Here is a 27943-nt window from a genome sequence, read left to right on the forward strand (position 1 = left end):
TTGGATTTTAAATGAAACAATGACTATGAGGTGACTTTTAGCTGTAGAGACTGCTCTGAGGTTGTGCTGTAGGACTTGTTGCCCTCTTCATAGGCAAACACACTGAAACACACCAAGACTGCCTGCTCATGTCTGTGGGTTCACTGATTACAAAGGATTTGACCCTGGTTAATACATATGATGACTCGATTTAAGCTCATGTTAACTTGTTAAATTCTTTTTTTTTCTGCCTTAAATTGAAGTACAAAAATCTTTTTGTATTTGACGATCTGGGTATGATACTCAAAAATCAATGAGCTTTCTTGGCTCTGATTCTTGCAAATACTATTAGGAGCACTAGGACGAGCCAGATGTTTCTCACACATTATCTGTATCATGTACTACTGTCAGGATACAGGGACAGTTTCAACAAATATGACAGAATTATATTCTGTAGCTTTAACCTCATAGTCATTGAAATTCTTATTTAAAATCAAATGAGCTAGACCCTGTTTGTGGTAAAGGTGGTGATTTTAACATCCTACGGCTATAGTGCACCCTCTGACAAAGGACAAAACACATATAATAATTAACTAAAAGCTCTCTAAATTGGATGTGTTCAGGTGTCTTTGGAAAATCTGCTTCAAGAACTTCATCACCTCTTTTGACGTTTGTTACCCCAAACTTATTTAGCAAGTAATTCATACAATTTAGCTGAAAATAATGATTCGCTTAATTTTTTGTACCTTTTTTTTTGTAGTTAAGATGTTTAACTCAGCTCAAATTGTAAGTCTTTCTTTCACCTGGTTTCCATCTTGGTTTCAGATTTCATTTACTAGAATAGCCTTTGTGACGGCACAGAACAACAAGTTTAAGCAATTTAATGTAGCCACTGATATAAATGTTCTCAGAGTCAGCAGTGTTTACAGTCTCTTCGTTAAGCAGACCCTTATATAAGCCTTATACAACTTGCCACTTGACTCTTGCTGATCTGGGCTGGACTACTGCAGACTGCTGCAGGTGGGAAAACACACTATAAACAGTGTGTAGGAGGGAGCGTGTTTATGTGTGTGTATGGCAGAGACAGAGAGATAAACACTTACTTTGCTTGGAAAGCGTTGTTGGTGCCCCTGTGGTCCAAGTCATGGCACACACAACCTACAATAAGCGCTAAGATCTCCACCTCTGTCAGAGTCTCCTGGAAGCCTGCCGTCTGATTGGCACAGAAGAGAGGAGGTCAATAAGAAAACAAACACAAACACAGTCGATTAGATGAAAATAAAAAACACTTGAACAGCAGCAGCATCCTAAAAAACAGTGTGTCCCCAGATAGCCAGTGGGACTGCAGTAACGGAGTCACACAGGGAGCTTTATGGCTTGGATGAATGGGTTCTGGAGGCCATGTGCTGAGTGAGTCACTATAGGTCATTGTGGGGATAGCTGCAAAGATAGCACGGCCCTCAGCCCACTCATTAAAACGCATGGCAGCAGGGTGGAGGTGCCCAGAACAGCTTACACACTACTATTTCATTTCCCTCTGCCAATGATCAATTCAGATGGGACACCACGCATTAATGCTGTGTTTGATTAAATGAACTACACTGTGGTGTTTGTATAAGAGTGTGTGTGTGTGTGTGTGTGTGTGTGTGTGTGTGTGTGTGTGTGTGTGTGTGTGTGTGTGTGTGTGTGTTGCCCCTAGGACCCGATAAAGTAAAGGCCTGCTGGAACCGCATCAAGTAATTCTCTCGGGGTCTCTGTTCAAACAAACATCCCTGGTTTGGCTGTTTGTATAGTGAATAAAACAACATGTTGTAATTTGAATCTCAACACAGGTCAAACAGAATGCATCGTGTGTACTATCTACCTTTAGTAATAGCAAGATTGCACTCAGGATATCAGCTGCTTCATTCATGCTTCACAATCAATAGTTCATTCATCAGGTACTTGGCAACCAGCTGACTAGTAATATCCAATAATATTCGTACAGGTGTACAATGCTGTCATTATTACCTGACACTTCTTACTTTTACTTTAATGGCAAGGCTGCAACGCTGCTGCAGTTCCCTCCACCACCCCGACTTCCAGGGGTAGAAGAAGTATTAAGATCCTTTAGATAAAGTGCCAGTACAATAACATCAAAGTGCTCTATTATTAGTAAAAGTCCTTAAATCGAAATCCTACTTATTGTCAGCAAAATGTATTAAATGTATTATAATAATAATATAATGTAAAGTTCCTGTTCTGCAAAAAAGTTTTGCCACACAAATTTGTATTTGATATTTTTGAATTGTCTTAAATCTTTCCATCTATAGCTACATTTCCACCACAGGAACTTTCTAGGAACTTTTGGGGGACATCAGTACATATCCACAGCAGGGACGAGGGTCTAAAGTTTGAGGGACATTTTTTTACCACCCAAATAGTCCCTGCTCAGGTGGTAATACTTTTCAAAATTACAAGAACTTTGAAGATGGAGCTTGCAGTGCTGATCGCTTGAGTACTTGCAGCATTTTATTTCAGCCAACAATTTGAAAAAATCAGCTGCCATAAACCAGTTTTTTCAATATAAATTTACAAAAGATAGGACACAATAAGTATACAAAATATCACTGTTGTACAGTCGCACACAAACATTATGTGCAAACCTTTTCATACATCAGCAGTCTAATCTCTGGCAACAAAAACCACAACTGTTTTACATGTTGGTTTTTGTACAGATTAAACACACAAGATATAACTAATATACTAACTCTAATACTCTACAAATAATTAAATTGATCTCATGATCTACAGTTATAAGAGCAGGATTTTTACCGTTAGCATGGCAAACATGCACTGGCAGACATTGAAGGCATGTCTCCAGTTGTGATAGAGAACCATTCTGTAGTTTTTTCTGACTGTCAGCAGCCATCTGCACAGTGTCTGGAGGGGAAGACAGAGATAGATGAGCATATGGGTCATCAGTTGTCATGAGGACACATTCAGTAAAGAAATACATAAAGAAAGTCTCACCTCATAGTCAATCTTAAATTTCTGCACCATTCCCAACTCCATAAACATCCTCAGAGCGGCCGTTATCATGGCGTCCACATCCAGAGAGAAATCGTCAAAGGAGAGCTTATCGATGCCCAGCTCGCAGACCAGGGGAATGTTAGCAGCCTGTTTCATCGAGGTGGAAAAAAAAAAACATGAAGGAGGAAAGAGAATATGAGTTCAGAGAACAGAAGAGGATGGAGAGGTCAGAGGATGCTGTGCCATTTTTAGATGATACATGGAAATATGGAGACATGCTAATTAAGACTCTGAGGACACATTCAGAGAGGGTTAAGATTAATGAGGGAGCTTTACCGAAGGATTTCACTGTTGTTTACCTTCAGAGCTCATTGACAAACGTTGCTGTGCAGTAGCAATCATCAACATCTTTTTTTCATTATTATTCAAACAAAAACAAAAACGTACGTGATTCCAATTAACCATATTTATACCGGAGCAGCCATGTCTCCTATCTTCAATGTGTGCTAATGAGCACAAGGAGCAGATATGTCTCATCTGCCTCTAGTCAGCATTTATAATACGACCATTTCATGGTTTCTAACTTGCATCTCATTCCAGTAAGTCAAAGTTCTCTTAGAAATCCGTGTTATAGTGACAGCACAGCCATGTTTCTCTTTTTTTCCTCCTCTCTCTTCATCTCTAACAGTCAGCAGAGCAGCATGTTTGCTCACATGTTTCCCTGTCAGGTCAGCAGGTACTCTCCTCTCTCTTAATTCACAGCCCCAGCCTACACAATGTCAGCCTGGTTTGTTTGCTGCTGCCATTTACTCTCCAGTGGAATCCCAGTCAAGTGTGCTCCATAAGGCTCCTTATGTAGAGCAGTTACGAAAGAAAGTGGGGGGGGGAGGCAGGAAGCAGAGCGCGGTGCTGGATGCGGGGGTTGGAGGGCTGAAAGATCACACAAGCGCACTGGAAAACGGGGTTCCTACTTTGCGGCCACAGGGGAAAATCCTATACATGAAAGTCCCGGAAAATAGGTCATATCTATATTTCAGAAATGTCAATGCCAATTAAAAATGTAGATATTTTCATTTTTTCATCTTTATAAATAATGCATTGAAAATGATTGCCTATTGATTGAAGTAATCCATTTCAAATACCACAATTAGTTTTTTTTCATTGGGGAATTCTCGCCCTATATTTATGCTTGTGTGCTACCGCAGTTCTTTAGAGGGATTCGAATATGAAGTCTAGAAGACAGAATGGCAGTAATTCCTCTCCCTCCATAGATTTGTGTTCTTCCCTATTAAAGTTATTATAGTCATTGTTTGATTAAAAAATTATATCTTAATTAAAGCAACCCTGAGCAAAACAAATGCATTAGGAGCAAAATTCCAAAGATTTTACCTTATATTATACATATTATATATATTTTAGGAATTAGAGAGAGCTAAGTTATGCATTATACTTTTGTTGGTTTAGCAGAATCCCAATGAACATTAAGGAACACATCTACAAAAGTAGGAAAATAATGAAATTATATTATGGCAATTACCTGCACCATCAGAGCAAATCTGATAATCACAAATCGTAATCCACCACGAGAATGTGTATACACCGGAAACATATAAAGGGCAGACTGTCCAGTAAACTTCAGATGAGAAAATATATATAGGCAATGACAAATGACCTATTTAGTCATTGAGGTATAAGGGCTTGTTGGAGTATTACAGGTAACTTGGGGGCAAGATATTACTCATCCTTCAGAAATGATTCTCATTTAAAGGGAAAGGCTGCCGTTTCTTACCGTCAACAAATCCCACTACTTTCCAACTTCCCTACTTTGTCTGTGACACCAAGCCTAGAAATTTTTACTTAAAATGTACAAAAGTCTTTAAAAACTGGTCACAAATATCAGCTTAATCTTTATAAAAAGTGTAGGTATTTTTCCTAGAACAGCTGTGAAACCTAACCTTAAACAAATTTTACCCATGCAGAAGCAAACATACATTTGTTGGGGACTATTTTCAGTTTCAGATTAAAGGTGGTTAAAGTTTTCTTTTAAACCTAACAAAACAAAAAAGTGATGTTTACATTTTTTTTTTTTTACCAGAATGCGTTGTGTGTATCATTGAGGTCTAACAAATGTGTTGAATACATTTTTCTTTCCTTACAGAATCTAAAATATTTAATATTTTGTTTCTTGTCAGCTTTCTAGCAGCCTTCTTCTTCCCTGCCTTTGTTGGGGCATTGTTACATTTATTGGCACGTTACTGCTACCAACTTTCAACTAGCAAAAACTGTGAAACCAATGGTTTGATGTGCTTGTGTACAGTATACACATGCTCTATAGCACTACTAGGGGTCCAAAACCCCCAAAAGAAGGATACTGTATATACACAGGAAATAAAACCCCTATAAATAAAATAATATGCGGCTGTAGATGTGACATTTGGAGTGGTGAGTTTGCTGAGAGGTCAGGGGGTGGCGGGAAAATAGAGTTGAGCTGAGAGTAGCTAAAATTTAAGAATAATCTTATGCTATTTAACAATAAAGCAATCTGTCGGTTTAATGTTGTCTGATAGACTTATAGAAATGTATATTTTGTGTAATTGTCGGGTTTAGGATTGCTGATTGTGGAACAAAAACATCCCACACGTGTCACCGGAGCTCATTATCTTTGAGTTAGGGAGGAATTTAGGTGATTGATGATGAGTTCTGATTTGCTGCTTTGTATTTTTATTCGTCTAATGTATTTAGCCATATGGACACATTGTGTTTCCTTGAAAATGAAGTAGCTTCTAAGTTTGATCCGTTGGCACAAGTACTGTATAGTGATTTCATAGGGCAGTGTTATGAAAGTTCTTCTGTTTTCTCCTCCCTATAGAGGTGCCACAGCCGTATTTGTGCTGGGATAGTACAATACCTGTTTCTTTTTGTAAATCAAAACAATTTCCTGGAGCTTTATTTTTTATTCCATAGATAAGAAACATAAAACTGGGGGGACAACAGAGACCCTACGAACAACAGAAAAGAAAAGAAAGACCCCACAAAATAGCATTTGAAGCTGTGTGTATGATTTATGCCAACTTCATTTAGAACATCACCAGCCTTATCCTTTAATAGCAATGGTACTACTGTTAAAGGATTTAAGCTTTACAAACAAGCAATGTCTCAAGTGAGTTGTGACTTTAATATCTGCGTTGAGCTCAGAGTTTAGAAAAACTAAATTCTCCCTATGACTGTAAGCATCGTGAGAAAGAAATTAGTTTGCTGAGACAAATGTAGTAATGACGGTGAATATCTGTTACCTTGAATTTGTCAACTTCGGTCTTGGAGCAAGTGGCATGGTAAGACAGAACCTGCAAAATAATGACACAGTGTCACTCAACGTATTTTTCAAATCATTAAAATAACCAGTAGGGCTCTAAGAGAAGCACCACTGTGGCTATGTCTTGAAAAAAACAAATAGCACCCTGGTATTACAGTGGATCTTCTAGACAAGGAAGTTTACACTTGCCTCTAGAACAGTCTACAAGAGCAGCGATGTCAGCCCTGATTCCATCGCCTTCATTTCCTGAGAGAAATACCTCGCTCAGACCTGCAGTTGCTTATTTGATCATAAACGCTCATGTTTATTCAGTGCTGCCAGAAGCAATGCATCTACATATTAGTTCATTCTGTGCCTCTCCTTTAAATGCTCTATCTCTCTGTTCTCTGCTTCTCCTACCTTGAAACAGAGTGGTGCTAACTACTATAATGCACCTGAACGCTCCCCATTGTAATCTAAGGACATACTGTAAAGGCTGAGTAATGCTGAATGGCTACATACTGCAGGGCAGATGAGGGATTGCTTTTCACTGCCTCTCATTAATTTTCAATAAAACCTTTGTGAGAATGTTATCTACAAAGAGAGATCAGCACTTTTTCCATGCGTACATTCCCGTGGAAATATGAGACTGAAAACGGAGCCAAGCACAAAGACCCCTGAGAGAGAATAAGTAAGGGTTTACAGTATATTAGCCATGCAGCAGCCATTGTTTCCACTGACTTCTGGGTAAATCTTTCAGCACCGAGCATCTGTTGACTGGAAAGGAAAATAAAGATACCATAATAGGTAATGGAATAGAAGAACAGATAGGACGCAGGGGGAAAAATCATCTGAGGGAGGGCATGAAGCTAACACAATAAGCATACAGACATTACAAAAGGAAACTTAAGTATAAAGCAGGATTAGTGCACAATCAACTTAGGTCAATAGTCTGAAGCAGCATTACAATTTGCATTGTAATGTTTTTGCAAATGTAAGCAGATAAAAAGATGTATTGTTGAAAAACAATTATGAAATTGCATATTTTCATTTTCCAGAGATGTTGTGTTCTTACATCCAAAGCCACGGATTGCTTGGCCCAGGACTTCTTCACCTGGTCGTACATGATGGTGTTGTTGATGCCCAGTCCACAGAAGATCACAAACGCCTATGAAAAGAACAAAAAGGCAAACATGCTCAACTACAGTTGTTTCTAACACACCAACATTTTGAAAATGACACTGAAGTTAAGTGTAATACCTCAAAGAGACGCTGGTCGTCATCAAATGGTTTCCCATCGAGCCTGTTCATTACTTGGGCGACACCTATTACACAAAACCAGTTTAAGAACTTAACGTTTTGAGCTTGATATTGGCACGGCTCCAGTGCATATAACCTGCCTCCAATTAAAAGAAGATCAAACCCACACACTGCTTCTCATTGACTAACATGCATTATTAATGGAAATTAAGCAGAGACACAACATCCTATCACACAAATTGCAGTATACTCAGATATTCCACAACAGCAATATATGTGTCAAACTATATTAAAAACCTTAGTAAACTTGATGAAATTTATTTCTTACATTTATTATAATGACACACAGCTACAAAAACACAAAATGGCAAAAATGTACAACAGGTGAAATTGGCATATAATTTTCATTATCTTTGCCAGGGCATCCAGATATTGCCTACAATGCTGGAAGCCTGTTTATTTGACAGCGGTGTTCCCTGTTTAGATGGCTTCTCTCATCATCTAATTAAAAACAGAGAACGTCTTTGTTGATAAAGCATAAACATTTAATTGACAGAGACTGACTTTTATTGTCACTTAGAAATTATGCTAAAAAGTAATTACACAATGCATTACCATTTTTATTTATCTCTAGAAGGTCAAACAAACCTGCCACCAAAGTGACATTTTAATTTCAATGTATAGCTGGAGATCCACAGAGGTGAAACAGGATTAGTACTGCAGCTAAGAACAATTTTCATTATGGTGTCATTAAATTTAAAATACAGGCCTGATGTCTTCTCAGATCTATTATTGGTCCCTCTGTAATGAGCATGTAATTTGTGATGAGTTGCAGCATAGGTGGCCCCAAACATAAGCAAACTAAATGACTGCTTAGAGCCCTGTGGCCACCATATAATCTTTAACTACACCACATTCCTAAAGTCACAAGTGTAAATGATCAGAAACTGCGTCAGAATAATAAGACAATAATTTACAGCCTCCTTTGTAAGTTTATACACAGATGACCCATAGTGTTGTGTGACTGTACGAGGTACAGTTGATTCACTAGGGGTGTTGAGCGGAGAATAACAAAGAGCTGCAACCAGGTCAGCAATACGTTAACGCTGGGACGTGCAGTATAAATAGAGTGGTTTGTCAGGTCCTGTCTTTAAAGGACATTCTTACTGATTTCACACATAAAGTCAAAGCCACCGGATGCCTTAAAAGCAATATTATTGTCCATAATGTTGCCGAAAATTAGAAATGATCCGCTACATATCAGCAAGACAGCAGCAGATTGTATACAAGCAACACACCCTCTGCGCAATAGCCTTAGTCACGTGGGCATTCACATGGACACGCAGTGCTGAGACTGGGCGCAGTTAAGACTAGGCTTAAGTTTGGTTGGTGCAGCCGACGTAAAGTCCATTCTAAAGACTGGTCTAAACAAAGACAGACTTAGGAGTTAGGAGCAGGCGTAGTAAAGCCCACTAAGTGCAACCCTTTCCGGCAAGAGTCCAGATCTCAATCCAATCAAACATTTGTGGCTGGACTTAAAAAAGGCTCTTTAATCAAAATCCCAATGCACCCTGACAGAACTTGAGGAGTTTTGTAAAGAAGATAAGGGGACAATTGCAGAGTTTAGACATGTAAAGTTGATAAGTAACATCTTCACACAGACACAAGACTAATAGATCTTTTACGCAGCAAGTATTTGGGCATTTCATGTCGGGGAACACACAGGTGCAACATTAAAAACAAACTTGGTGAACACTTATTGGTACTGTAAGATAAAAACACTACAGGCGGTTTAAAATCTTAACCAACTCATTTAATGTCTGATATTTACAGATTATGATCACAATCAACCATTCATCCATTAATCATCATCTATACCTGTATACCCCCGGTACACTCCGGACAGGTTGCTGTTGTCTATCACAGAGCTGAAGCGTAATATAAGACTATAACACTGGTCTGATGTTCATTCAGCAGGTGACAAATCTGAATCCTGACCCCATACACTACTAGGTAACCTATGACGAATGTCCATGTTAATCTGTCCTATTTTGAGTGACCAGTGCAGGCTGAACATTAGCTTGAAAGTGAGCCATCACAAACAAACTGTGGTATAATTGTGCTTGGGGAGGTCAGTTAAATTTATTTGGATGTTACTTAGTTGTGATGGATTTTTGGGACTAGGCTGGCTCTGTCTGAAGCACAACTCACATCTCCAATTTCTGCAGCAATTAAAGTAGAATCAAAAACAAAATGGCAGCTAAATGGTGCACTGAGCTCCTCTCTTCTTCTCCCTCTCTTTCTGCACTCATTCATGTCCCATTAATGCATGTTACTAACTTCACTTCTTCGTCTCGCAGGTTCTTATCGATCCTGGTGGAGCCTCCTGCCATGGTCCTGCTAGATTGCCATTGCCAATACTGTTGTTGCTGTGCACCTGTCTGTCTGTCTGTTTCTCTGTCTCTCTCTCTCTCTCTCTCTCTCCCTTTCTCTCTCTCACCCTAACTGGTCGAGACAGACGACCACCCACCTAGAGCCGAAGGATCTGTCCTAGGTTTCTGCCTTTTAACGGGCAGTTTTTCCTTGCCCTTGTCGCCAAGTGCTTGCTCATGGTGGTACTGTTGGGTCTCTGTAAATAATGTTATAAGGAGTTCGGTCTAGACCTGCTCTATTTGAAAAGTGTCCTGAGATAACTTCTGTTATGAATTGGCGCTATACAAATAAAATTGAATTGAATTGAATTGAATTAAACATTTTGTATAATCGTAGGTAACTGAATTTGAAAAATTAATCATCCAAGAAACACCTTATATGACCAGTAAACTAATGTTCAGGTCACAGTGATAAAAGAAGTGCTAATGTGATTTTACTCACATTTGTTATTCCACATTAGACCCACCTCATTATTGTTATAGTCACAACAGTATGTCTTGTGGTTACCTTAAAGGAGCTGGCTAAAACCTTGACTCATGACACAAGGACATTCGTTTTCTAACTTAATGTATCCTTGACTTGAGAATTTCATCTCCTGCTGCTTTGTTTGTATAATGGTTTTTCACTCTGGAAAAACCTCAGGTGCCACCCACACACACTGCATTTCTTTCTCCCCTCACTCTTTATGTTCTTCTTCCTCTTTCCTTTCCCCTCCCCGACAAATGCACTTACACCTACGCAAAAAAAAAAGAAACGTGAATACACACAGACATCACACACAAACACACACACACACAGGTCTTAACCAACCATCTGCAGCAGATATGCTGATCACTTTGCACTCGAATAAAACTAATGACTTCCTGCGTCAGATCTCAGTGGACTCAGTGGAGCTGCTATCATTGCCCCTCCCTGCAAAATCCAGCACCAAAACCAGACGAGAGATCAATGATTTATCAGTGTGTCAGTGTGGTGTTGGCCTGGGGCTGCTTCACAAACACAAAGCACACAGCCAGAAGAAGGGAACTCCACCTCCAAGTGTGGAGTGATGGTGCAGCGTGGATCTAATGACATGCATGCAGCCTCAGCTGAACACATGCTCAAGCCCCCCTCTCTGCTGTTGTCTACTATGCAGCAAAAATGAAAAAAAAAGAAGACATTTGAAACCTACATTATGTGTGCATGTGAATGCTGATGTTAGTGTTGAATATATATCTGCATCATACATCATACACTATATTGACAATACAACATGTGCCACCTCTGTCTTTTGGTTTTGGTTCATCATGCTTTGAGCTAGTCCAATTAGTTCCAATTAAGGTAAAAAAAACAAAACATTATACAATATATTCTAGATCATTGTGTGCTTCCAACTGTTTTAAAACAACGATGATCCCGTTTCACAAAGCGAGGTCCATAAAGAAAGTGTTTACTGAATTTGGTGTGGAAGACCTTGACTGGCCTGCACAGAGACTGACCTCGACATCCAACACCTTTGGGATGAACTGGAGGCGAGCAACTGCAAGCCAGGCATTTATCGCCAAACCTCCGTATCAGACCTCACTAATGCTCTTGTGGCAGAAAGGGATCAAATCCCTGCAGTCACGTTACCAAGGAAAGCCTTCCCAGACGGAAGGAAGCATATTAATATACATGGTTTTTAAATAAGATAATCACATTTGTGTAATTGTCAGGTGTACACATATTTTTGGCTATATAGTGAATTAGACTATTCTAACTTTAATAATTTTTTTATAAACAAACACAAAATGAAAAATGAAATAATCATTAATTTAGAAGATTCTGTTAACTTACCAATGATTTGGTGACTGCTGTTCCATATGGGAACACAAAGCACGGAGCGGATGTGGAAGTCCGAGAACTGGTCTGCCTAAAAGGAGTGGGAGTGTAAATACAGTACACAGTGAGGATTACCGTGCATCATAAAAAATGTCCTTGCTCTGTTCTCAGAATTGTACTCTGGTTTTAGCTTTAGTATAAACAGGTGTATTGAACCTCATAACTTTATCAAAAGTTATCACAAACATTAGCTTGGGCTTCAGTAAACTGTGATGAGCGTTTTCTGACATTCAATGGATTAATCAAGAAATTAATCAGTTACAAAAATAATATGAAATTGCAGCCCTGCTTGTTTACTTGTTCTTTAATTGGTTATATTTAAATCATAGTTAGATATTTTATTTAAAGAAAACTCCTTCCAGCTACTGTGTTAGTGCAGCACCAATGCATTTGAGACACATTTGAAAAAATATGTTTATATTCTTAAAAATAGGGTATTGAAAGAATGTACCTGTTCTCAGAAAACTCAAGTATAGTATTAGCACTATTAAAGATTTAAACCAGCTCTCTAATATTAAATTATATTTTCACCAGAGGAGTATTCACTATGCTGACATGCCTCACCTCTAATGGAAGAGTGAGGCTACATGGACATATAGGAACTGCAGAATGCAGTGTACAGTAAGAATCCGTAAGGCCCTTTTAAAGTGAGAAGCAGCAAGTTGCCGCCTCTATTCATTTCAGTGAGAGTCTGCTGGTAGCTTTTCCGCCCAGTACACATTTTCCATTTTACTGTCACTGCTGCTTAAGGTTGACCATGTCAACTTTTGCTGCTTGCAGTTGGATGCAGAGTGGACTGCTGTGCTAGCCGTGGTGGGACTCTTTTTAGGTCTATGCAGCATCAGCACCGGTTACTGCGACTGCTGCTTTCTGGTTTGAAAAGGCTTTTATCATACAGAGGTCAATTAACAGCTGATAAAATGGAAAAATTGGTAGTTTGTCATTTCTCACTATGTGGTGCCAATAAGAAAATGAACGCTGGTTATAAAAAATTGTAAGTCAAAGGCAACTGGACTTGGATGTTTGGTCTTGAAGTCGTCCAAGAGGCCTCATCAGTTCTACTGACTGGCAGTCATTTAAATCTTCACACCTGGATGAGTCCATAAGGTCACATGAGAGTCTTTAAGGTCACATGACAATCATGTGAGAGATCAGTGCCCAATTAATTAAGGTGCTAATTGTTATGAAACCTCTTGAACTGAATGTAAAGACAGGAGTGTAAATTGATACAGCTCAGGGACGGATGTTACAGTTTGACGTCGGTGGTCATACCTGTTTCAAACCATATGCCTACTCATCAGAATGCGTACTTTTAATGCCATCCTTACATGGCTCCACACACAGTTTCACAGTCATTAATGAATGCCATGTGACCTCTTGTGACATCAACGTGTGAACATCCCACAGAGGGTTAAAATGCCTGGGACTCCATAATAGCCAGTGGAACTGAAAAAGCCTCTGAGATCAGTGGTGAAACATCTTCAATACCAAGCAGTAAGCATAGTTCTGAGTTCTTTTAGAAATACTAAGATGAAGTATATGAAATTTTAATCTGGACAGGAATATTTCATACTGCTTCCTTTGTAATGCTAGTTGAAATCATTTCACTTGGCTATAAGCCCAGTGATGTCAGGTATTGTGTGTTTACCTCAGCATCAAAGCGGGGATCCTGATAGGCATCACTAATGTTCACAGGTAGTCCTGTGGATGCTACCAGCTCTGCAACACTGTTGTTGATGAGCCAGTCTGAGTAAGATGATTTCTCCATACTGTCTTTGAAACTAGGGTCAGAAAATAAGAAGGAAACATGACAAAGGGAACAGACTCAAGAAACAGCACTGGGCCAAATTTGTCCACTTGTCTCTTCTCAGTAGGGTTTGACTCTAAATTTAAAAAAAATCTCAAACACACTCCTTTAGCTGATAACTCTGCTATCAAGGAAATAAAAGAAAAACTTTTTTTTATCGTATTCAAGTAAAAAAGGTTTCATTCTCTTTCACACCTGAAGTGCAAGCTTGCATAAGGCCATTCTTATTTCTCCTCGTGGACTCCTCTTTTACGTTGACTTGCATTTAATGAACTTCTCATACAGTAGATATCAGTAAACTTCTCCTGCAGCGTATGAAGTAATGAAAAGTTAATTGTGTGATTGTCTTCCTTATTGCCAAACGCCCCCACACTCTGCCATAGAAACACGGGCATCCCTGCACAAACTTCCCATTCACATTAATTGCAGTGGGCTGTCACTGACTTTTTACCTTCAAACGCAACAAGGTAAATGTTCAGTGTGGCTCACTTTGTCTTTCAAGATTAGAATAAAGATGGAGAGTCACTGATGTTAGATCCTTTGAATCCCTTTGATCTAGTGACACAGTTGTGTGTGAATGTGAAATGCACACTGTGAGGCAGGGAATAAACCTCATGGGTGTGATGGCAAAGATGCCTTACCTCCTTTTGTCTTTCTTGCTCTCTTCATTCTCCCTGTCTCTTCCCTGTCTCATGTCTGTCATTTAGCTGCCACAGACACACTTGCAGCACTGCACACTCGCTCAACATTATCCTCCCCAAGGGGGGGCTGGGGATTGTAAAGCACATTAGAAATCCTACAGTACGCTCGCCTTTTGACACCAAATTTATTCACTTAATTACACACATAAATCTTGCACGGCAGCCCTTGTTATTCAGATGTGAACCTTTAGGAAGACTAGTGTCATCACAGAGATACTGTACTTCTGCCACTTCAACTTGGTTCGAAATATTGCGTACTTTTTTGTACTTGAAATCACAAACTGGCTATTTATTTAATATGTGACACCAGAAACATGGATCAGTGGGGAGTGTGATTAGCCAGAAAGACAAAATTTGCCAGTCAAACAGACTGACATTTGTTTGATTACTACTAATTTCTTACTATTGGTATTTCTTGTGTTATGACTTTTTTTTAATTACTGCCGCGGTTATCACTACTGCCTTGAAGTGACCATATCAGTTATGGCGAGTGCAGGACTCGGGGGATAGTTTGTCTTCCTTCCAGCGTTGGTTTTCATCCATAAACATCCCACACAATATTAAGCCTCTCTTTCACCACTCAGCCATGCCTAGCAGTTGAGAGAAGCAGCAAAACCCAATTAAGTAGGGCTCCTACAGTATGCCTCCTATTCAGAATCAGCATATTACTCCCACAGCAATACAGAATATTCAATTTTTATACTTTTTTTTCTTTTTACCCTTACTTTTTGTCCTTGATGGAAGCTTTACAGATTCAAACACAGCTCTGTGCAGAATTTACAGATGCTGTGGTGCAGAAGGCAAACAAAAGTGGACATGTCACTATTTAGTGTAAAGGTTACTGGTGTGAGAAGTAGGAAAATGGAGGGCAAAGCTATGTTTTTCATCAGGCCTGTAGATTTTAACACTGAAACCCTATACATACCTGCTTTCAGTGTCTGCACTACACTTAGGAGACAGTAGCTCGAAAGACTTGGTGAACTTCACCACCTGAAAGATTTGAAAGGGAAGAAATCACTAAATTGTGTTGGTATTATTGCACAGTATTATTCACTGATAAAAACTGAAGAAGACAGAAAGAAAAGACATGCATAGGCCCAAATGTACAGACAGATAGACACATAAACAGCAGGACAGTAAAGTACCGGTGATTCAATGTCCTCTAGCAACTGAACAGAGCAGCGCTCACACTTCAGCAATGTCTGGGCACGGTGCATGATCTTCCTGACAATCTTCTCCAGGTCAGTCTGCTCTTCAAACAGGTCATTGACTACCTCCAAGAGTGCCTGAACACAAGCAACAGAAAAAGATACCACTGGCATTATTCCCAACAATCTTCTGCTGTAAAACTCACTAAATAAAAAATCTGTCAGCAGGTTATAGTGAAGACCCTTTAAACAAATATGTTTTGCCTCACTCAGCTGTTAGAGCACAATTATTATTATTATTATCCTTAAACCATAACAGGATGATATAACATGATTAGTTTCCCCAATAAAAGTAAATTAGGCCCTTTATCTAAGGCAGTGCCAATCCAATTTAATACACAAGCACATAAAAATCATATGGTGTAAAGGGAGCTCTCCTCATTTCTCTCCTCTGTTCGCTAAGCTACGTTCTCATTATGTTCTCTTCCATCACAGATCAATGTGTGACATGAATTAGTGCATCTCCTAACATTCCCTAGGAGATTTAGATCATGGACCAGGCCCTAGTCTGGATGCAGGCCCATCCCCCACTACAGATCCAGAGAAAATGTCCATGCAGGGCTGCATGCTGCTCTGTGATCCCTATTGCAGTGGCAGCAAGTGGGCTGCTGCTGATCAATACTCAGCCTCAATGTCAGCATTGGGGGGAGGAAGTAATGCTGATCCTTGGGATGGGTGGGGGGTGAGGGGGGTATTATACTTGTTGGCCCCGTGGCCCTTACCCGGCTTCTGTCATACTCCTTCCTTGAGGCGGCGAAGAGTTGGGCATTGGAGATCGCAATACCACAGAAAGGCAGGTACATCTGCAGCACCTGTGGACATATTGAACACATAATTTGCAGAGAAAATATGGTTATTTATCAAAGATGGTCCCTGATCTTTATTGAAAATGATTGCTATTATATACATACATTTTTCTGGAGCTCCCCAAAAACCTACAACTTAAACTCTTACTCACTGAAATGTGACATGTACTGTACCTTTTTTTAAAAAAAGTCAAATATCTTTAAAGGTATCCCGGGGTGTTTTTTCCCACCGGTAGCACTAGCAGTAGTGTTTTTATGAGTGGGTCTCCCTGTTTTGTCCGTATCATGCATTAGTATGTGGGGAAACACAATACACAGTCCTGTCAATGGTTTCACACCATTCCACTCATCTACAGATAGCTGTAATGTACAAGATTCATGGAAATGAGCCAACAACGGCAGTGAAGAAGATGTTGGCTTATTAACATGACTGAAAAATGTCTAGGATAAAAAATAAGCGACTTTGCAAATGTTTTATGAGGATGAAAATGCATTGCACAATACTTTCATTAGAGCTCAAGGATAAACACAATGGGTTTTGGTGAGAAGCAGCGAATGTAAACAACTTTTGTTTTCTTAGAAACCTCTGCAGGGCACCTTTAATGTGTAGCTAATTTTAGAACTGGCTATAAAAAGTTATTTGGAAAATAAAGCAAACAAAAAACTAAAAGTGACTGAGTAATATTTTCATCCAAGAAAAACTTAGCTTTTGAATTGGAACAAATAAGAAATGGTCTTTCATTGGCATCATTACTTGCTAGGACAAATAAATCAATTCAACTGACATTTTACCATTTGACTGAATAGTCTGACTTGCCGTGCGCCTTGGGCTGATAACATCAATTCCTTATTTCACTCATATTTTCTTCACATAAATAATGTAATCACTTGATGTGGCCAAATGACTTTAGTTAATGTGTATCCTGAAATCGAATCAACGTCTTACTAGTTTGTAATCGAACTACATTCTTTCTTCCTCACCACTGTTGATTCATAATGAACATCAATACAGTATGCAAGCACACTCTACAGATGATGCAGAGAGGTGGCCGCAACTGCATGCTAGTAAGTCAGCTGTATTCTGAGTACACAGGTTCAATTCTATATGACTACAATCACCCCACAATGAAGCCTTATCTGAGAGACACTCAGCCCCCATAACAGGGAATCAATAGAATTTAGGTTGCATGCTTCCTTACGCTGCCCCTTTGTTTAGTTATCTATCTTTAGCATCTGGCTGCTGTGTAAACAATACAATCAGTACGACAAAACCACTAATATTTACCAGCCTTCAGCGCGACCTGAGTGTAGGGACACTACAACAATACATGAATGGGAAGTTACTCAGCTGTGGCCACTGATACAGGGATATCTCTTTCACCTTTTGGAAAAGATAATGTATCAGTTTCTCATCAGCCACAAATCAACATGTAAAGAGCAGAATCCTATAGCATTGTGTTGATAACTGGGAAGCTTATACCTACTCAAAAAATATTTTTTTAGGTAGACCGCAGGATCACAACCTTGAGTTAACGACATCATGTGCAGTTAGATATGCAGAAAATTAATAGACCTATATTGGCTATTTACATTTGTTTAAAATGCTTTAGTAAGCGATATAAAACATGAATTTAAAATATATTAATGTTATAGCATAATACATTTGGAGCACCTGCTGTGCTCTTAACAACTGATTCATAAATTCACATGACAATTTGGAAACTCTAATTGCTGGGGACGTGATAATTGTAGACCTAAAAATGGCATCACACACTGGAAAAGGTTGAGAAGCTCTGCTCTAATTGCTGCAATTTCTCTTGACAATCAAACAGGTCTCTTGGGTTAGCTACATATCTTTAATTTTCCCAGTCTATATCTCAATGGTAGTGTGGCTGATATCTGAATTTAAAGAGACTCCAATGACAAACGAGCAAAAGAGTGAGGAAACGTGGAGTAGTGGAGTGGGAAAAAGCCATTAGGCTTTATTGTCTTTTTATACACTATAATTGTAACTACTCGTGTACAGAGTTACAGTTTTTGTCACACTGATGTGCTCATTGTGATACTGTTTAGAATTATGCTAAGTACAAATTAAATCACTAAATTAAAAACATTTCTAATCATTATATCATATGAACTATCACTCTGTCATGCTAATGAGTAAATTCACTTAATGAACCTCGTTCAGTCATTATATGTAATCAAGCACCTTCTGCAACTGTTTTCAGACATGGAAAACAGATGATGCTGAACAATAAGCTCATACATATTGCTATTTCAGCTGTTCTATGGAATTCTCTAATAATGATCTTCCAGAAAGACAGTGGCCATCAATAGCCCCAGCAGGAGAAGATTCATTAGCGAGCAGGACTTTGGGGATCTGGCTATGCATCTGCCTGTGGAACAGGCAAACCCAAGAAAAGCACTCTAATTACATTCTGTCAGGCAGGCCATTATACAAGGTTGCATTACAAACAAGACGTTCTTGCCTAGAGACCTGTGCACTGACCAGTAAAGAGTGGTTTAATAACGAAACTTACTGGCCAAGGCCTGAGGGACAGTCAGTTCCTCTAACCTCAATGACTTCCTTTCCTACAACTGGAATTTCATATAAAGCAAGCCATGGGGAAATTACATAGCCAACATTTTCTTTCTCTATTGACGGCGTGAATAACAACTAGTTGATTTAAAAAGCTGTTCTCACTTTGCATGTGTGGTAAGGTGAGGCCATTGTTGTTTTGCCAAGAACTGTTCTCAAATTAAGCTCTCCGTTTCCTCTGATATCATATGGGACTCCCGTAGCTTGTGTCAGCAAAGCGCATAGCAGTTTTGTAAATACACTTAGCAAAGATTGCTTCTTTTGAAGGTGACATCAAATATTAATGCAATGGGAACCTAGACCTCAACAAATCTTACAAAGGAAGTCACTGTTATATATCATTATTATCAACATAAATAGTCAGATTAATACCATGTTAAAAAAAAGCCACTTTACAGATGCAGTGAGAATAAATTATGCTTTGTTTTTTCCCTTTAAAATTTCTCCCAACTAAATTTAACATTTAAAATATATTGAATTGTCTGGCTGTAATTTATGAGCACTAATACAACACAGCTAATAAACATTGTACCACACCAGCTGCTCAATAGCTATTATCCATAAATAATTAAATAGTTCTACACATCACAGGTATGTGGAATAAAGCCAGGAGCAAAGAGAGGTCACAACAACTAAGCAGGGGATGTTGCATCAGTGCAGTAACATCAAGATAGATCAAGTGTTTGTAAACACTTATTCCTCCTTGGATAAATATTCCCATATGCCAGTGCCAAAGACAAGTTTCCATGACTTAATTTCCGTTGTATCTAGTTTGAATGGACAATAAAGTAATCTGAATTCTTGTGACCGTTATAAATTCTTTAAACAGATCTTTGCTGAAAAAATAAAACCTTTCAAACAACTCTTGTATACACAATTCACACAAAACCTAAAAAGAAATATATCCTTTCTTTCAAAAGATTAACTAACTAAGTGTGACAACTGGAATTGTTGAATTTAAGATAACAGTACAATGTCACAGAACAACACAGATGAGCACTAAGAGCTAAAAAAAAATAAAAAAATAAAAGTTTAATAACAGTTATTTAAATGATATACTAAACATGAAATGTTAAAGACTACACATGATATGTTTGTGTATATGAATTACCTAACTTAAGAATCAAGGATATTGTGCATTTTAGTGTGAAAACTGTCTTTATCTTGTGTTAAGAACAGTTTCCAAATAGTTAGGTTGATTTGGTTAATTTATTCACAAGAGCATCAACGGTACCCCATTAACATCAATGTACTGCCACCTCATTTGGACGTGATACGAGGTTATTGTATTGTATTGTTATTGTAATCAATTAGCATCAATAATTCAGAATTACGTAATTAATGAGTTTACTAATCAACAGCAGAGTGTAGTGTCACTGGGCTTATTGTGATAGTTCTGGACATATGTGCATGTTAAGGACCTGGAAATGTATGCTCACAGAGTATTTAAAAAGCATTTCAGTAGGTAATTTAGATTTCATTCACATAGAGACAAAATTCAGTCCATACTGGATTTTTTTTAAACTGCTACCAACAGTTTAAAGTAAAATAAAATAAATCATACTCAGACAGAGGTGATGACTTTGTGCTCTCACACCCAGTTCTTGGTTTTTGGTTGAAGTCAAAGTTGAACTCAGATTATAATTTAGATTTTTCCATTACACAGTTGGGATCAAATCTACGTGGGTCAAAGTTTGGCATTTTCAGTTAAGGAGTTTATTTTAAATTGTTCCTTTGTTTTAAAATCTAAATTTGTAGATGAAGTCAGCGGTGGTGAACTACATTGGTATGAACGGAAACACACACTTCCTTAAGTCAAATTACCCCTATGCTATCCTAATTGGCTCTACTGTAGTCAAGGTAATCAGTAATCATTATCTGCCAGATATCTTGTTGTATCTGTTCTTGTTCTGTAACACGTTTTCTTGTTGTTTTTTTCTGCAGTAGGCATGGATTTTCACATTTTGGCATCCCCCAAGGTACAGTTTTAGGTTCACTTTGAAACAAAACATCTATTTACAGATTTAAAACGACTGTGTATTGCACAGGGTTCTACAGTAAAATTATGCAGTTAAAATTCTTACTGGTTATGTATTTGCTCCAAATCAAAGAATCCAAGTCATATTAGAAGCATCCCTCTAATTTCTTAAAATAAAGCAATATCAAAAATTGCACAACGGACGAGAAGTCAATATTGAGGTTCAGACTCAATACCCACTTAGCCAGCAAAGAGTTCAAACCCTTAATCACCCCATCATCCCCTCTATCTGTTCTTCTTTGAAAGGTGGGTCAGCAAGGTCTGCTTTGTATGGGGTCCCCACTATACAGTATGTCATCCAAATGTATTCTTTACGCCCACATATTGTATATGTTGTTATAATTAATTTTTGAAGGAACCAGTTTAGTATGATGTACTGTATACATTTCAATTTGATCTGATATCCTGCAGGAATGTACTAAAAACATGTGACTCCAAGCAGAAATTATGTTCTGTCTTTATTGGCTGTGGATTTACATTGGAAACTTGTGTGAAAGTCGTTATTACCGTACTGCTTCGAGCCAATTTGACAAGGAGTTTGGCAGCCAGAGGGAGCACAGCGGTGAGGGGAGAATGCTATTTGACAATTGACTCACAGAGATGTTAAACTATATTGGCAAATGGAGCCTACATGGGGGAACTTGTATCTTATTAAGAGCAAATCTGTGAAAATGTCCTGAATAATACATTTCATGTAAAATGTGAAGATGAAGACATCCAATACATGACATGAAAAAAGCTAAATCAAGATAATAACACAAGATGTAGACATAGCACAATGAGGTCAGCTTATACACTCAAGTCAATAGCTATATTGCTCAATAGACGATAATGAGACAATGCAATTATACATAGGTTGAACCATTATCCATGCTCCCCAAAGGAATCCAATCCTGCAGTGTAGCAACACAACACAATTAAAGCAGCGCCGGATTTAAGCCACATAATGTGTTCAAATATCTTATAAGGCTCACTGCATAGAGAACGACATTTGTTTTAATAAAGGTACACTGAAGTCTCTAATGACATCTGCTATTGCAGTATTTTTAATGCTTTGAAAAGTGTGATACATTTTCTTATTACAAGGTCTAACATATGAGCAGAGCTGCAGCTGTGCTGTGCAGGGAGCTTACTGTGTTCTCTGATGTTAGCATTGCATTTCATTACTAATTCAGCTGTAGCCATCCCAAGCATTAGTGTGATGTTAATGCAATGTGAAATGGACTCAAAACATGGGAAAGAAAAAAAATAATTCCTATTCTCCATCTATTATGAACAATGGATAGAGTCTAAAGATGTAATTTTGACTGTAAATCTCCAATGAAGAAAAACATACACATTTTTTTTTAAAAACCACAGTCATTTGCTACATTGAAACAACTCCAAAATAAAATCACAACTAGCTTTGTGCTTTCATGTTTCATCTTTTTTCCCCTTTAGGGGCTCAGAGCTGCAATAAGTGAGGAAGTCAGTGTATCGCTTGTCACAGCCTTTTTGCCACATCTAGTCAAGTGTGCTGATGGCCTAAACACGTGCTCCTCGTGCCTCTCTGATGATGGCTTAAAGTCAAATAAACAACCTTTCACATACAGAAGACTATCTGGATCACTGCGAGATGTAACACCCCCACCTACTGCTTTGACATATTATTTGTATAGCATCTTTGTGTTTGTTGCAACTGCCAACTTGACTGATCTCTTTACTGACTGACCTGATTCACAAAGGGGTAAAACACTAAACAGGAGTCATCCAAGCGCATGCCCAGTCCTCTTGGATCATATGTCCTGTAGACACAGGTACACACATTCACACCTGGAAGCCCACTATTACAAAACTGATGTGTTGGCCATAGAGCAACCTCAAACCCTTTTTTTGTGTAAAGTTTTTGACAACCATTCAAAATCACATAAAGGGTAAAATTTAAATGGTGATGCTAAATTAAAAACTTTCCCACTAAGCACACACGTAAAGCGCAAAACAATTTTTATTAGTGTAAGTTATTCTTGGTCGTAAAACAACAAGGTCCTTTGGAAGATACTGCCTTGTACAAATGTGATGATGCTGAGAGACAAGCTATGACCTACAGTAGCTAGAACTAGACACAGACTCAGGGCAAATGTGCTACACGTCAGACTGAGCAGGAGGAATTCCTTAAATAATTAATATTATTTATCATTTTGGACACAGGAACAAACAGAAAGAGCAAACATCACCTGCTGTTATGTATCAGACAACAGATATGCAGTTACTGTTACTTGTGAAATATTCTGTTTGAACAAAAAAGATGCAAGAGGAAAAGACAGATGTAAAAGTAGAGCATGAGCTACACTCAAACTCTGAAGATAATATGTGATGTGGATAGCACCCATCCATTCTGATGATGGCAGTGCTTTTTCAGTGTTGTCACTGGAAAATATTGTTACTGTCACAACACAAAAAAATATTTTTCTAACTACATATATTTTGCAACATAAAATTACAATTATGTAACATAATATTAATTACAAGATGGGAGGGGAAATTTTCACTTGTCAAAAAGAAAGTGTGCTCAGTTATTGTATACTCAACAGCTAGTAGTATATATGTAATTTAAATATATATAATTAAAAGTAAAACAGCAAATCTACTAATGATACTTATCAGCCTCATAAATCTAAAAAAAAATCTAAAAAGTTTCTGTATATCAAAATAATACTCTACTCTAACAATAAACAAAGAGCACTGTTCTGTCAATTCCCATTTTATGGCACCTACAAGTGTCACTGTATTGCACCGTTAGATGTGAAGCTGCTTATATAATATAGTAATAATAAGATTTCAAACTGAGGACAAGAATTAATCAGTGAAATTCTGACATGTGTAAGAAAAATGTCATACAGAAGTCATTACAATAAAAAAAACAAGGTTTAGAGCTAGTGTGACAATTAAACAACAATAAATTGCATAACAATTACAACAATCTCTGGAACATTTTAAATCTCAAAGAAGAGAAGTGTTTGCTTGGTTCCATGAAATCTGAATCACCAGCACATCTCGGATTTGTTCAGCAATTCAAGTAATGAAGTAAAAACAAGACAACTCAGTCTGAGTATCAAGTCACATCAGACTGAGCAGGATCCATTCTTTAAGTAATAAATATGATTTATTATATTACTGAAGAATCACCAAACAAGCAATGAAATGTTTCATAGCATGTCCCATGCTAGTAGGTCACAATGCAAATCATAGGGGACAAAATATGAGAAAAATCCCCTTTTTACCTCAGAAAAATCCATCTTCTTTTTAATATATCTGCTATTGCAACCTCGTGAGTATAACAACATTGACAGCAATGAACAATGACCTCACTAAAGCCCTGCTATCCTCATGTGCCACTAACACCACATAACAGTATTTGCCTACAAAAGCAGAGTAACATCCCTGAAATGCCACACATGAATCATAGAGCCTATGATTATTTTACTTCAGGCCTGTTCTTTCCTTTGCACTATGCTTCACTGTGCTGCAACAATATCAAGACTAAAGCCACATTAGCAGTTCTGTAAAGCTTTACTACAACAGTGTCTAAGTCTTTAAGTGCTAACGTCAGCATGACAACATGCTTACAATGACAATGTTAACATGCTAATGGTTAACAGGTAATGTTCATCATGTTCTCTGTCTTAGTTTAGTGTGTTAGCATGCCAACTTTTGCTAATTCGTGTGATGGGAATGCCATTAGTTTTGAAGGTACTTGTTCATGAACTTAAAATATTGGACAACTTAAAGTGGTGACCTGATGGTGGCGCTAAAGGAAGTCATGATATCACCAAAGCTATTATATGTCATCCAGTGGGGAGCTTTAATGTCTGTACCAAATGTCATTGCAATACAACAGTTGTCAAAACATTTCACTATAAAAAGAAAAAGGCCAAGCCAGGCAGAGGATTGCCAAAGCGATTGGGATACATTGTCTGGGAACCATGAATAACTGATCCAAATTTTATGGCTGTCAGTGAGGTAGATGTAGAGACATTTCACTGGATTACTGAAAACGGACATTTCAAATAAACCCAATGTCAACCTTGTCTTGCCACTGGAGTAAAAGTCCCAGGATCAACCAACCAACCAACCAACCAACCAACCGACATCCTGCTGCGAGTGTTGCTAAAAATTGTGACCATACTACCATACTGCCATAGGACCATGTGGGACTTATAATGGACTGACTGTCCCTTTAGTCATAAGCAGAAATTCTATTTGCACACAAATGAGAAACAGCCTGAACTAAGAATACCCCAAATACTATTCTTTTTATCTGTTTTGTACTTGATAAAGTTGTTTGATTCAGACATACAATGGGTGGAAGTCTACCTTTTATATCCACAGATAACAAAAATGTCACACAGAAGGGCTGAGGCGATAATAAGTGGTTATAAGTCAAGATAACAAATCACTCACACAAAGGAAAAAACACAATTATCTTGATCTACCCTGCACATACCAAGCAGTCAACAGGGCACCGATTCTGTTTTTATGGCAGCATGTGTGATCTTCACCCAGCATTTATACTCACAGCGATAATAATCAAATTACCTTCTCATCATCTTCAGTGAAGAGTGCCCCACTTGAAGACTTGTTGATGGCCTGAGCAACTCCAATGATCTCTCCATCACTGTTGCGAATGGGCATGCACAAGAGCGACTTGGTTTTGTACCCTGTCAGCTTGTCAATTTCATCACTGAACCGACGATCCTGCAATCCATAGGGACAGTACAAGATAAAGACACAATGTAAGCACTTATTGCAACAATGCCGTTTTCCCTTTTACTTTCAGATGACAGTGCAGTAAAATGTACAACTCATCAGGACATTTCTTACAAACAAGAAAGTATTCAATAAAGGCAATATGATGGACAACAGCATAATTACAGAACTGCTCTGTAAAAGCCAGGAAAAATGTTTGACTTGAAGAAGCAGTGGTCAGATGGTTGCTGTGTTTGAACATTAAAGTAATTTAACTCTTTATTACTTTTATCTATATAAGCAAGAAGAGTTCTGCTCAGACATTTCTTCCACATTGAAAAGGGCCACTATTAGCATTAAGCCATTTGGTGTCCTTGCAGCTTTAGTGTAGTCTAGTATTCTCTTATTTTTTTAAAATGAAGGCAAACACAGTGGAACTGATGTGTAGTGTGAATCTGTGGTGTGACACAAGCTTTGTCCAGCTGACTGTTGGTGTTGGTTTCCGTGCTCTCTCAGCTCTGTTACACAGTCTGATTGATGATCAATTAACTGTGACGGATAAAATGACAGACTGAAAGAAAATGATCTGTCTCCCTGTCTGACTCTCTCTCTCTCTCATTTCTGTGACGCATGCATGCACAAAGAGGAGCAGGCACCTGATAAGCGTCAGGAATGTTCACTGTCTCTCCGTGTTCAGCCACATATCCAATGATTCCTTTCCCCCATGGCACTTGAACTTCATCTGAATTCATTGAGGGTAAAACTGTGGTACCTGCGTGCACATCAAAGAATTTGGACACTAGTGTCTTCTTGTTGCCCGTCCCCTCCACCAAAAACAAGGAGCACCGGTCTGCATCGACCATAATACAAACAAACACAAGGATTTTGTAGCTGAGACTCGTTAGATCCAAGTCGTTAGATATGTCTTTTACAAGCTCCAGGAAAAACTCTCTTTCGTTGTGTTCTTTGAGGTAATATTTAAAATCCACGGCTGTGGACGGGTACTGGGGGATGTTGACTCTGGACTCCAGCAGTGCGCTCAGTATGTGCGCAGTGGTCGGGGGTAGAGAGCTCGCTTTCCTCAGCAGAGCTCTCCTTCTCATGCTCGTTAGGGGCTCCTGGGCCCTGGAATTAACATGTTCGTCGTATGTCCTGTTGACATTGATGGCCTTTGATCTGGCGAAAGTTTTGCGCAGCTCCTTCTGCGAGGCTCTCCTTTGCAGACCATCACATTTGCTTGCCCAGCTGTCCTTGCACGCGTTGCTCTTCTCCTCTCTCGGCTCGGCGGGAGCTGCAGCCGCCGGACTTTTGCTCGCCTGGTGATTCTTTAGCCATTTCTCCACCATGCTAAAATTCCCCTTTCTGTTCAGGTAGTCCTCGAATAACTCGGGATGCGAGTCCAGAAAACTTTCCACGTCAGAGAACACCATATTTGGCACTGCCATGTCTGTTCTTCATATGGTCCTCAGTGAACCAAATCCATGAAGTCGCGCAGAGAAATATCATCTATGTTGCTTTACTGAGGGTTAAAGTGGAGAATCATTAGAATACCATAACTTCCAAGGTGCATGATACAGGAAACACCCCTGGAGCTCTGGCTACATATCCAGTTTCCACTCTGTGGGGAGAAGGATGGAGACTCCCTTTGCGCACCAGCGTATTCCTCCACAGCATCTCCACTCCGTTCACTTAATTTGAAACCATTAAAAGCAGATCTAAGCAAAACTGCGTGGAAGCAAAGTGGGGCTCGCGTAGACCATCACTGGCATTGGAAATCTCACCGAGAGCCACTACCGAGGCATCACCGTCGTGTGGGTCTTCTTGTGTGCAAATGACGCTGGCTGTGGTTGGCTCGGTCCCGCTGACGCTCACCTCGTCACACAGGCAGGAGCTCCGGGTTGCTTCAGCAGTCAGTCCTCTGGCCATTTGAACCGCTTGCCCCCCTTACGAGAGGCGCTCTCAGTATGATGATAATGAGGATGGTGATAATTTGGATAAATTAATCTATCATCTCAGCATGCATAATATATGATGCATATAGTAAACTATACGGTATAGTAAGATGTAGAAAATAAAATGGTGGATGTTTGCCCATTGATTACCATTACTTTTACAATAATTCACTGCTATATTCTATATTTTTAAGGCCACTGTAGAGCAAAGGATCCCCATGTGGGTGGATTATGCTATAATGTAATTATGCTTCAGTATAGAGTCTGACAT

At 38.8% G+C, this 27943-nt stretch overlaps 1 protein-coding gene across 1 annotated transcript in view; it reads right to left on the bottom strand.

Annotated features, from left to right (window-relative positions):
• The window catches only part of pde11a (phosphodiesterase 11a), a 39637-nt gene extending 12109 nt beyond the window's left edge, over positions 1-27528 (bottom strand). The window contains exons 1-13 of the mRNA XM_051404749.1: positions 26377-27528; positions 25571-25729; positions 16275-16364; positions 15490-15630; positions 15270-15334; positions 13485-13617; positions 11792-11867; positions 7544-7608; positions 7359-7451; positions 6285-6335; positions 2992-3138; positions 2794-2901; positions 1083-1192 (exon numbers count right to left, since the gene is read on the bottom strand). Of these exons, the coding sequence (XP_051260709.1) occupies positions 1083-1192; positions 2794-2901; positions 2992-3138; positions 6285-6335; positions 7359-7451; positions 7544-7608; positions 11792-11867; positions 13485-13617; positions 15270-15334; positions 15490-15630; positions 16275-16364; positions 25571-25729; positions 26377-27165 (2027 nt within the window). The 5' untranslated portion in view covers positions 27166-27528. The remainder of the gene's footprint in view (positions 1-1082; positions 1193-2793; positions 2902-2991; positions 3139-6284; positions 6336-7358; positions 7452-7543; positions 7609-11791; positions 11868-13484; positions 13618-15269; positions 15335-15489; positions 15631-16274; positions 16365-25570; positions 25730-26376) is intronic.
• Between the last annotated feature and the right edge of the window lie 415 nt (positions 27529-27943).

The sequence above is a fragment of the Dicentrarchus labrax genome, unplaced genomic scaffold, assembly GCF_905237075.1.
Source record: "Dicentrarchus labrax unplaced genomic scaffold, dlabrax2021, whole genome shotgun sequence".
Taxonomy (NCBI): Eukaryota; Metazoa; Chordata; class Actinopteri; family Moronidae; genus Dicentrarchus; species Dicentrarchus labrax.